Source organism: Echeneis naucrates, chromosome 17 (assembly GCF_900963305.1).
Source record: "Echeneis naucrates chromosome 17, fEcheNa1.1, whole genome shotgun sequence".
Classification (NCBI taxonomy): Eukaryota; Metazoa; Chordata; class Actinopteri; order Carangiformes; family Echeneidae; genus Echeneis; species Echeneis naucrates.
In genome coordinates, this window is record NC_042527.1 from 8,330,717 (window position 1) to 8,342,948 (window position 12,232).

Here is a 12,232-nt window from a genome sequence, read left to right on the forward strand (position 1 = left end):
ATATGCAAAAGCAAGTACACCACTCCAGTAATGGAGTTTACCTCAGGTTTGCTCATCATTCTTACCAATTATTAAAAAAAAAAAAAAAAAAAAAAAAAAAAAAGTGCACGAGTTGCTCATTTTGTGCAAAATACTGAAATTCATCCTCACTAAATGACAAAAGGAAGGAGAAGACTATTTTCCATCTCTGTTTTGAGTATATCGAGCTAAATCTTTTCAGCTATTAACCTTCAACGATTCAAATTTTGGACAAGGATAAAAGGATGGCTCATAAAGTTGACTAAAAAAACTTTATTTGTATAAATGCTAAGAAAATTATAAATAAGGCATTGTTAAAATAATAAAAAGTGAAATTGTGACAAAACTTTACAGATAAACACATGGTGGCACTGTGTCCCAGTGCAAGTGGTAGATGGTGAAGACATCTGAAATCAGATCAATAAAACTCATGCACATAGTGCACAACATTACAGACGTGAAGGCATTTGCCTCTCACCAAGAGTTTTCCCTGTTGCCAACAAAGTTGTCCATGGAGGCCTGAAGACAGCAGTAGAGACAAAACATGTAATATTACGACAACTGATTTGTAAATGTTAGTGTCTTAAAGGATTTTTGCATAGGACATTTTGTTGCTGTGACCTTACATAGGAGAGCAAAAAAAATTAATAAAAAAAATTAAAGGGGGGGGGCAGCTTGAGCTACTGTACTAACCTGCTTGAGTAGCTTCTCCTTCCTCAGTTTCCTGTAGAAGAGGAGAACATTTGGATCTGAACGCACCACACGAGGGTCAAAGTCCATGACCCTCAAACCCTCCAGGCTCCGAGCTCGGGACAAGGCAACATAAGCCTGGCCACTCTCAAATACACGTGCTAGAGAGATTTCCACACAGTCCAGTGTCATTCCCTGAAACAAAGTACAGTAGAGTTCTTTATGGGCCAGGGGAGGGGGGGAGAGGGGGAGAAAAAAAAAACAACAAAAAAAAAAAAAACAAAAAAAAAAAAACAAAAAACATTTTACATCCCAGAATCCTCACCATCCTCCTTGGATGGATATTCTAGTATTTACCATTGAACAGGAACCCCTGCCTTGCTTATTATGCCATTTGTAACTAAATTCAAAATTAAAGCTAGTCACATATTGTACATCCAACACAAGACAGTTCAAACAGTTGGACAGCTTTTAGCGCAACTCCACTTCCAGATTCATAGCCCCAAGGCCAATATCTCCACCCCCAGTGTTTTTATTTTCTGTGCAGTCATTTCAGAAGAAATGACTCCTACACCTTGCAGCTGTGGGGTTTCCTTGTTAATGCCACACACTTCAACTCCACTGCTGCAGATTAAACACTAGTGACAGATTTATTGTGTCCAATGAACTCAATTACTTGGGCAGCCTTGCTTCCCCCACCAGTTTCAGAGCCTGCAGTCCAGATAGAGAAGTTTGCTGGAGCAGATGACAGTTACAGTTCATCTGTAGACAGTTATACTGGTTAAGGGTCCAGGTATCTGACGCACACTGATGTCTGTTCCAAATGTCATGGTAATACATTCAACAGTGCAGGCATACAGTCATTCTCCAGCTGAAATTGTTGGGAAACATCATCTGTTCGTATCATGGATGCAATAATGTAAACTATTAATGTCTGCAAAAAATATTAAGACACACCAGTTATTTTCACGTGATGCTGCACGTGTGGCCAAAAAAAAAAAAAAAAAAAAAAAAAAAAAAAAAAAGAAGTCAGGAGCCTACTTTTCCTTTTTTTATTCCACCCCAGTAGTCAAGTCAAAGATAAATCAGTCTTCGAAAACAGATTTGCACATTTGTCAGGAAGAGAGCTCATTTTGTCTGAACAGTCAAGATTTCTGACGTCACTCTTATTTCTAGCTCTCCTGTTGACCTTACAACTTGTGTAACAAAATAGTGTTGACAAGACAGATTGACCATCAGAGCTAACTCAGACATTGGAGTCAAATTAGAGTCCATTTTTATCCATCTGAAAGAGACCACTAACAGTACAAAACAGAAAATGAATTTGTTTCAGGTCAATTAAATTAAAAACAGCTATTTATCAAGTGGAACACAGAATCCCTGGTGCCCCATGGTAATACTAAGCTACCTCTTTAGAGAGACTTGCATGCATCTCACCATGTGGTTGTGACTGAACCTGTACTCACCTGGCTCTTGTGGATGGAGATGGCCCAGGCCAGTTTGAGTGGCAGCTGCTGTCGACTCAGATGGATCCCACCACCAGACTTAAAAACCCAGCGCTCCGGCTTCAGCACTTCCGTAACACCGCACAGGAAACGCACATGTGGAAGTCCTGAGCAAGAAGTAAAGTAATTCTCCAGTTTGTCCCAGCCTGACCCGCCCAGTTGTGCTTCAGCAATCTAAAATTCTGTTCTTGTGCTAATTGAAAGCAACAGTGGCAACAGAGCTCTGAATTGCAAATGCTGAAAACAAGTTAGCATTGAAACAGACAGAGCAATTTTCTGGGAATAATTTTGTGGCAGGTAATTTTCTGGCGTTAAGAGTGATTGGTAGAGTAATTTTATGGTTGCAGTTTATGTGCGATTATAGAGTGGGTAATGATGTGGCTGACAGCAAATGCTGCTAATAACTCTTCCACCTTGCAATCACAGTTAATCAAATGCATTACATGTTTTAAAGTAAATGTAAGAAATTGGGTTGTTACCCAATCCTCATTTATAACAAAAAGATTGTCAAAGCAATGGATGCTATCTGATCCCCCCCCCAAAAAAAACAAAAAAAACAGCACAGATAGCTGTCAGAACAGCTGACATGGTTCGGAACATATTTCGATGAACAGAATTCAGTGTTTCAAGTCCATCAAATAATTAAATTCTTACCTTGTTTACCAGACTCAAAAGCTACAACAACACCTCGCGCACCGTTCACCAGACCTCGAGCAACATCCAGATTCTTTGTCAGCATCACCTTAAAAGCACAAAAACACTCCAAGTGCTCTGCTTGACCCATGACAACATGAAATATTGCAAACCGGTCTACAGTACTAGAGATTAAGATAAAAGAATGATTTCTCCAATTCATTATCAGTGGGGATATTTGCACATTACAGCAGCATTGGACACACAGGAGAGAAAATTGAAGCACAGAGGAATAATTAAAATGGCTACATAAAAAGGTAGGAAAAAATAAGTTGACATGGAATATGTAAATAAATACATAAAATTTAAACCAACATATATGTACAAGATTATGGAATTACACATCGCTTCAAGCATACCTGAGCTCCCACTTTGAGTTGGATCAGTCTGCTGACAGGGCTGTGAGCATCTATTGTCTTCACGAGGGCTGGGTCACTGTCAAGGGCCTCAAACACTCGCACTGAACCTAAGTGGGGGGAAGCATTAAGCAAGTGGACAAACTATACTTATCACCATATGAAATCACATATCGGGGGGGTAATGCAGAACAGGAAATAGGAGTCTGAAAATAAATAACATCCAGCTGAGACTGAAAACACCTTGAGGAAATTGGGTCTGAAAAGACTTCAGACCTGGCAGCTGTTGGAGTTTGCTGTCATTTGTAAGCTCCACATCATCCTTGTGGGTGCACAGTCTGGTTGCTTGAATACCATCTCTCTCAATTTGATGGTAAGCGCTTTCCATCAGCTTAGCTGTGACTTCCTCTGTCACCCTGAATAGTGTTAAAGACAAAAGTCTTTCTTTTTAAAAGCATTTTTTGCAGCAGAGCACAAATAATAATAATAATAATAATAATAATAATAATAATAATAATAATAATAAAGAAGTATTAAAACAAAAATATATTGCACCCATAATCACATTAGTTGGGGAATGGACAGTGTCCTTTATTTTACCTTCCCATCCTCACCGCCTGCAGCAGGGAGATGAAGGCTTGGTCCGTTTGCCTTCGCACTTCTGTAAGCTCCATGTTGACCTTGATGACTTTGTGCCAACTCTTTGCCTACAGGTTAATCGAGGGAAAAAGTTGTTTCAGAAGTTATCCTGAGGAAAGTCATGCAGTTATGACCGACTTGTACTCAGACCGACCGGGGGGGGGGGGGGGGGGGGGGGGGGGGTCTGCTTTATCACCCATCATTTCACTACTGACAAAATGGCAGACATCCAGAAAGCATCAGCTGTCATGATGGACTGACCTGGAAGCAGAAGCAAGCCTTCTCCTTTCCTTTAGAAACAGGAGGCAGCTGAAGAAAGTCGCCACATACGATCAGCTGGATGCCTCCAAATGGCTCCGTAGACCTCCTCACTGACCTGTGAGTGCAGCGAGAAGTTATGTCACTGGAGATGAAAACATTGATTGTAGCAGTTCTTGTCATCCACCCTCTATTTTTGTACATACAGCTTTTTTTTTTTTTTTTTTTAAATCATAATGTGTACAGCTCTCTCCCCTTAGTCATTTACATATTTATGGACATTTTATTTTTCTTTTCGTGCAGTCAAATCCAATGTTATTCATGTCACTGGCAGTGTACTTGTACATTTGCATTAGACAAATAAATGTATCTTACTTTCTATAATAAATATTCAATTTACTTCCAGATAAAGGAAAAAAAAAAAAAAAAGGGGCAGCACAGGCTGCAGCGTCCCTGCTTCACTTTTCCTTTCGGACTCTCTGCTACTTCCTTATTAAAAATAAAAAAGGCATAAAAAGCCTAACAATAATAATCAATTTTAAAAGTACCAAAAATAGTAGCGCATTCATTCTCTTTGGTTTCATCAGGATCTAGGGTGACACAGGGGTGGTAGAGGTTTACTCAGGCCATTGCAGCACTGAAATACAGACAAATGGAACCATTTTAAATAACCAAACCCTGGACGAAGTCCACATGGGCACAGGACTCAAACCCAGAACCTTCTTGTTGAGAGGCAGCAGTGTTGACCACTGCTTTGTCAACATTTTGCACAGATGAATACGGTTGTTGGAGCAATAGAATCTACAGAGTCCAGGGAACATATTGATTCCTCTTATGGATTATAGTATATTGTGAGTCAGTTTAGTTTAACAGCTGCAGACACCAATGACTCATTATGGCCCTTTAGCCACAATGAAAAGAAATGCACACATTTGCACAGTCACACAGCTACCTACCTAAACACTATGTAAAAGCATATTATAAAATAAACTGTCAAAGTTTATGTATGTTCCTTTTTTTTCCCCTTTTTGTAATATTGATACAAAAGTTAGCCGGTATTCAGTTGTGAACCTTCCCCTCACCTTGCAACAGACTCAAGCTTGTCAAAGAACTGAGCCTCCACCATGGAGATCTCATCAATGATAAGGTGTTGACAGCTAGTCCAGTGCTTCAGCACCCCGGGCCTCTGTGCTAGCTCAATACACTGGTCCAGAGGGGCAGAACCTGAGCCGATGCCTGAGGAGAGCACAGGTTCAGAAGACAGAAGGCCAGACTACAGCCGAGGGCATAAGAGAGTATAACCTACGCAAATACTAGCCTTATACCATCTCAAGCAGATTGAGATTCAATCAGAAAGGTAAGTTAATGTGGAAGTTTAACACCCCCACTTCCATAATGTTAAAGATTCTTGATCAGAAATACACAGACTCTAAAACAAAGTCAAATACATAAGACCTGTTTTAAAAAAGAAACACTTGACAAAGAATTGCAGGACCTTTTACTTTTAGCTACAAATGTATCTGCTTTGGCTCTTAATAGAAAAGATTGTTTGATGAATATCTCACTTATTTTTAAATGAAATACAAAGATTTACTGTTTCCAGTTCGTCAACTGATGATTTGCTGCTGTTCTCAACTGAGTCAGTGTAAAGTAAATAATTTGGGCTTTGGCACTGATGGTCAGAACAAAGAAGCATCTTAGGACAAATGGCTTCTTCATGAAAATGTTGTCAAATGAATGACAACTATTTTCCGTACCAACTGCTTAAGAGTCTTTTGTTTTTGTGAGGAAAATAAAAAAATCTGACTAAACTGACCAATTATTTATACAATATTCAGGTAAGAATGGGAGGGGGGGGGGGGGGGACAAAAAACCCCCCCCCCCAAAAAAAAAAAAACACACACACACACACCAACAACCTCGACCACTAATTTTAAAATGAACAAACAGACCTGCAAAATTGTGCAATGTTGTGCCGCCAATGTGACACGCAGCCACTCCTGTGCTGGATGTGGCAAAGGTGCTCTTTGGAGGAAGAGATCCTATGATTCTTTTGAGTAAGAAAGACTTTCCTGTGCCTGCAAAACAAAGTCAAGACCAGTTTCACACACATGCAACTGTACGCACCCATCTGTGCATGAAAACACACGTTGTGAAAGCAAAGTTACTCCAGAAAAGAAAATGAAGGTTATGAAAATGTTGGCTTGCTGTTAGGTACTCACCAGCACTTCCAGTGAAGAAGACGTTCTTGCCACTGAGCACGGCACTGAGAACAGCGGCCTGTTCTTTGTTCAGTTTACATGAAGGCAGAGACAGGACTGGCTTCTTGCTCGGGTTGGTCTTTACCTGAAATGATCAACACAAAGTGGCCGTCACATTGTTTGAAGGCAAGAGAAGTCAACTGCGGTGTGACAGTGTTGCATTAGAATAAAACCGATCCAAGACAGAAACTGTCAGAAATCTGTGGTATTCAGGAAGCGTTTGTAGGACTGACTGGGCTGAAGTTGGTGTCGCTCCTTGACCTCTTGACCTGCTGTCCTGGTAGTGTGGCCTTCATGCTGTTGGTGCAGTCTGACAGGCCTTTGAGAGCAGCTTTACTTCTCAGCTCCTGAACTTTCTGGATGTCCTTTTGCTGCAGGGGGCTGATGGCCTCGAAGCTGCGAGGCAGGCCGGCTTTGAGCTTCTCCCTGTCGCTCAGGGGCCTGCTGCTCTGCCAGGCCTGGTGTTTGATGCTCAGCGTTTTCAGGAAGAGGCTCAGCTGGTTTGGGGGGCAGTTGGAGATGAGCACCTGGATGTTTTCGGGGAGCAGTTTGACGGTGCATTTGCCGTCTCTGGCAAACTTGGTGAAAAGTTTGAACTCTTTGAGATGGTAACTGTGCGGGACTTTGCCGTCGTGGACCCGGAGGATGATTTCCTGAAACTCGTTGCGGCCCAGAGTGACGGAGGCTTTCCGAATGAGCTGCCTGCGGACGCCCTGTCCGGAGGGGCTGAGGTGCTCCAGCGTCACACAGCAGAGCAGCTGAGCTCCGTCCTCTCCGGCAAACATGGCTGCAACACCACAGTTCACACAAAACAATTACACAGGAATCAAGGCTCTGTTTCAACAGACCGATCGGTGAAACGAGGTTACCAAAGCTGCGCTTCATTTAAGCACAGACATAAACTTTGCGCAGCGTGATGTCTCTGCATCGCATCACATCACAACCGATCGAAATCTTAAACTTCAATAAGTTTCCTACCTGTGTTTTTTAAGTCAATCCTTTTTTTTTCCCGGCAGCTCCGTGTTTAAATGGCGAACAGCAGATTTTCAAATTGTCGGGGCGTGAAATGAGCCAATGGCAGCGCAACGCTGCTGGCCATCAGAGGGAGGGGGTGTAATAAAGCACCCAATCAGAGCCGAGCGGCTCCTCCCCCTGCAGACTGTGACAGGTGACGTCATATGCATGGGTAACACGCATGGCTTTCCGGAAATGGCTTCAGAGTAATAGGTTTCTACCACGGAGGAGATCGATGCCAGCTGTTTACAGTAACACACAACCTGTGTTCATTAGCATTAACAAGAAACATCAGCAACACCACATACATCCATGCGCTTATTTATTCAAACAGTTTAAAGTAAGCTATCAACATCTATGTATTAATGTGTAGGCCATTTTTTGTGTTATGTTAATCTGAAAGCACCAAGTGTTACAAATTAAATATAATGTATTATTGAATATAATATCTGTATGATATCTTCCACTGCTTTAAATTACTTCTTTAAAAGACTTCTTTTACAGCCTTAATGTGTAATATTAATGAAAATGAAGTCACTTACTTTACATCAGTGGAAGAAGCAATAAACAGACAGACGAACAAAAAACAAACAACACCACCTCTCATTGAAACTGGAAGTTTTAGGTTCTGATCTTTGAGCAAACATTGTGATATTAGCAAGTCAGTTCTTCTATGTTCTGCTGCTTCATTTTTACACACCCTATAATGACTCACTGTCCTTTCTTAATTGTTGTTTAATAATGCACCCACACACAACAAACCATCTATCATCTTCACATTCCCTTACTCGCTGCAGACCATATGACACTTCCTCAAACCCTGGGAGAGGGGAGAATGTACAGCTCTGTCTCATTAGATAAGGTTGACCCAATGCAGTGATGAATATCCTGCTCTTTAAGCCTGGGGTTAATGACATGTAGCAGGCAAGGTAAGGGTGTTTGGCCAGCGTGAGTCAGAAGAAATCGGTTTCATCAGCCTTCTTTATTAAACTCCCAAGCATGTCATACAGGTTAACATGTTTCCAGCTGCATCTTTCATCACCAACTCAAATGATGCATGGAAAGAATTTTGAGAAATACAGTTAGTATTTATCCATGTCCCCAGAGATCTTATTTGATACACATTTTTGACTAAAAACTGAAGTGTTTTTTGTTATGATTTCAGAAGGTTCTTTTTTTAAATCCAATTTAGTATTTAATTATCCAGTAAAAGACATGAAGGGTTTTTTTTTCATTGTGTAATTTTAATATTATGACACATATGATCCAATGTGAATGTCAGAAATATCTAACATTAATCCAGGTTCAAGGATATTTTCTGGGCCATTACATGGGTTATGAGATGGCGTCAGTGTTTGCATTTTGCTATTAAGATGGGAAATTCTTAGCCTCAATACATTATCTATATTCAATTGTGAATTGAAGGAGCTGTGATGATTTTATTCCAGGCAAAATGTTAATAAGCTTTCCTTAAGACCTTCAACAACGAGTATTTCCACCAGTTTAAAAATGTGCCCAGTGGAACGAGAACAGTGGAACGTTTTCCATCTTCAGGATTATTCCTGTTACGAAACACATTCTGCGTCAGACTCTATCGGTTGAGTTGGGTAACAATGTGAAGTGGTTTCCTGCCCCGCGGGCTGTTGATTCTGTCATGGGGGTTTTACGTTGAATGCGCTTGTATGAGCTGCGCCTAGTAGTACATTTATAGTAAACACTAGCCTCTGATGTTACTGCAGATATTCTGGCACAATTGGTGAAAACGAGCAGAGCACCTGACATAGTTCTGTTGAAACCACAACAACTTTTAATACTTTGTGTTCCAGGTAAACTGAAAACTGATCAGCAGCAAATGTGATTTCCTGGCATTGTCTGAAAATGGAAAGGTACATCTAATTGGGCAATAATTAAAAGCTATAATTAAAAAGTACAAAGTGTTCTTTTAAATGCCTTCTGAGCTCACATTGACAGCTTCCTCAGTAACACGCATTAGAACACATTTTCATTAAAGGTGAGAATGTCGTGGCCCTTGTTCAGATGGCAGGGGAATAAAGGATTTGCAATTTTCTCCTGACATTACTGCCATCATTAGCTGGACCATTAGTATATATTGAAGCTTCTCACCTCCCAGAATCCAACAGTAACCTCATTGATGGCCTTAAAATGTGTTGATATTAAATTGTAAAGAAAATAAAGATAAGATCAATGGATTTTATTTTATTATTTTTGTTGCTATTGTGGTTTTTATGCACTTGACATACTTTTCACGTAACACTGAGGCTGAAAAGCAGCTGTTTGCCACATAATATATTTTATTATACTGCTGGCACTTATAACACAGGCTAATCTTTGGCCCTGAACCTAAAAACAAAATGCAAATCTGTGGAAATGTTGGTATAGAAGCTTTTGTTCCCATTTTTCTTTATTCTTTCTCTTCCTCCTTTTTTGCCTCTTTCAGAGCCTTTTCTCATACAGTAATAGAGCTTCAGACCTATCCTGAATCCTGTCAAAGGGCACATCTATTGTACCATTCATACCTCTCCACACACACACACATGCCTGCAGAATAATGCTTTACTGCTGAGAAGGTGCAGGGGCTCTTCCCAGCCTAACAGCCAATTATGTGTTCCTCTTTAATTTGCAGTCCAAGGTGTAAAAGAGCAGGCACAGCTTCTCCTTGATTTTAGTTTAACACCTCTGCTGTGGGTAGTTCGTGAATGGCAGCTTTGTTTAAACCTTTCCTCTGCTAATAGAGGGTCAAGGGGAACAAAAACTGTTCAGTAAACCGTAAACAGTTCTCACGTGACTCATATCGTGCAGGAGATGCTTTCTCCTCTTTCATTTAAATAAGCCTACAAGAAACATGCTCCTCCATTTGTGGTTGGTTTGTTTTGAGTGAAAAGAGGCAAGTAGATGCAGGTGGTTCAGCATGATTTACTGTACATAATGGCATCGCACACACACAAAACACTTTCCTGCATAGTAGAGGTTTCTGTACACCCACAGTCCCGAGAACACCCTTTATATATTTGTGGGAGCCGGAAAATGTTACTTATGTATTAAAAAAGAAACGGTATGATTAAGTGAGCTCTCCAGCCAGTAACTCAGTGATATGATATGAATAAGCGTTATTATCTTATGAAGATATTTTTTTTGTGGCCATGGAAAATGGAGGCATGACGTTATAAAATACTTCAAATTAGCTTCATTCATGATTTGTTAAATGGCTGTTTACATTTTATGCTTCAACAGATTATAAAAGTCCTCCAGAGAGAAAAGTGTAACAGAGTTACATTTTTACTTTATCTAAAAGGATCTGAGTATTTCTATCATTCTGGGACTACCTACAGTGCCTTGTATGCACACCCAGCAGTTTATCATATGTGAAATTGACTTTGCATTTCATTTTCAAATTTCCAGGCAATATGTTACAACAACCGGGAATTCAATACTTGACATTTTTGCTGTTTCTGTACACAGAGTGGTGTCTTATTCTGAGTGCAGTCAAATCCCACCCAGTGCATTGATATGATACGCTAACAAACATAAGATCTCCTCCAAAGACTGAAGGCTCATTATTCCTGAACTGGAACAATATATCTTTTCACTCACCCTGTAATATCTGAGAATGTGCCATTAGGTTCACTACATTCTTGATCAGGCAGTGGAGGCCAAGAATTTTCCATCTAAATGTCGGTAAAACTAGATGCATTGAAAGAGAAATGGTAGCCAAACTCTCCTGCACAAACATGTGGTGACCATCACCAAACCACATAAAAGATTAATAATGGCAAGCAAAAAGACAAAGTTACAGAAATACAGGAAGTGTGCATATTGCTTCTTGATCCTTACCGTGTACTGTGCACAGCTGAAACCCCCGTGCACATAAAACAGCCAGGAAGATATTGACGTTTCCAAGAATGTGGAAGGATTACCATTGACCTGGGACAGTAAAGCTTTGTCTCAACACTACAGGAAAAAGGTGCACAAAGACAGTTCAAATCTATTTGTATCAATGTATAATAATAGTGTTTGAAGTCCTTAAAAGAGTTTTCTCACTCACTTATCTTCTACCACTTATCTATTTCTAAGTTCCGGTGGGTGCTCGCATTGGGTGAGGGCGTGGTCACCCTGGACAGGTCACCAGTCCATCACAGAGACACACAGAGACCAACAACCACTCACTAACCCTAATCCAGACCGGCGGACAATTTAGAGTCACCAGTTAACCCAAACAGGATGTCTTTGGACGGTGGGAGGAAACCATTGCAGACACTGGGAGAACATTTCTCATCTAGAAAAAAAAAGAGAATATGTTTAGTTTGACTGTTGGGAATTACGCTTATTCATCATTTCAGGTAGAGGAGAAAGCAGTAAATATGAAGCCAGTGTCATGTAAACTTACTTTAGTCCAAAGCCTGTAAACATGGGCAAACAGCAGGTGGCTTCCATTTGCTCACTTACCAGCACCTGCGGCTTCTGGGTGTCATTGTTGCCAGTCAACTGCAGACTCCAAGAAGTTCCTGAACATGAACAAAAATATTCCTGTAAATACAATCCCTCCAAAACGTATTCATCTCCTTGGAAAATTCATTCCTTTACTTTTATAAATGAAACGATGAACAATAGCATTTGAGTTTTTTAAAGAAGAATTCACAAAAAATGTCAAAGTGATTTATTCCAGGTAATGTTAATGTTAATTGGATTAAACTGTTGGATAAATCTTCACTGTCTTCAAGTCAGCAGGTAGTAAATGCATCTTTGTCTGGCTGGAAAGTAAATCTTCTGGTCTTAGTCA

General features: G+C 40.3%; 1 protein-coding gene across 1 annotated transcript; it reads right to left on the reverse strand.

Annotated features, from left to right (window-relative positions):
- Positions 1-331: 331 nt before the first annotated feature.
- pif1 (PIF1 5'-to-3' DNA helicase homolog (S. cerevisiae)) lies at positions 332-7,444 on the reverse strand. Its single transcript, XM_029524563.1, has 13 exons — positions 7,399-7,444; positions 6,654-7,207; positions 6,382-6,505; positions 6,112-6,237; positions 5,242-5,395; positions 4,163-4,277; positions 3,863-3,969; positions 3,539-3,678; positions 3,266-3,372; positions 2,868-2,955; positions 2,175-2,320; positions 712-903; positions 332-537 (listed from the first exon to the last, which is right to left on the reverse strand). The coding sequence occupies exons 2-13, from the start codon at positions 7,203-7,205 to the stop codon at positions 493-495; spliced, it is 1,896 nt and encodes a 631-aa protein (XP_029380423.1). The 5' UTR covers positions 7,206-7,207; positions 7,399-7,444; the 3' UTR covers positions 332-492.
- Between the last annotated feature and the right edge of the window lie 4,788 nt (positions 7,445-12,232).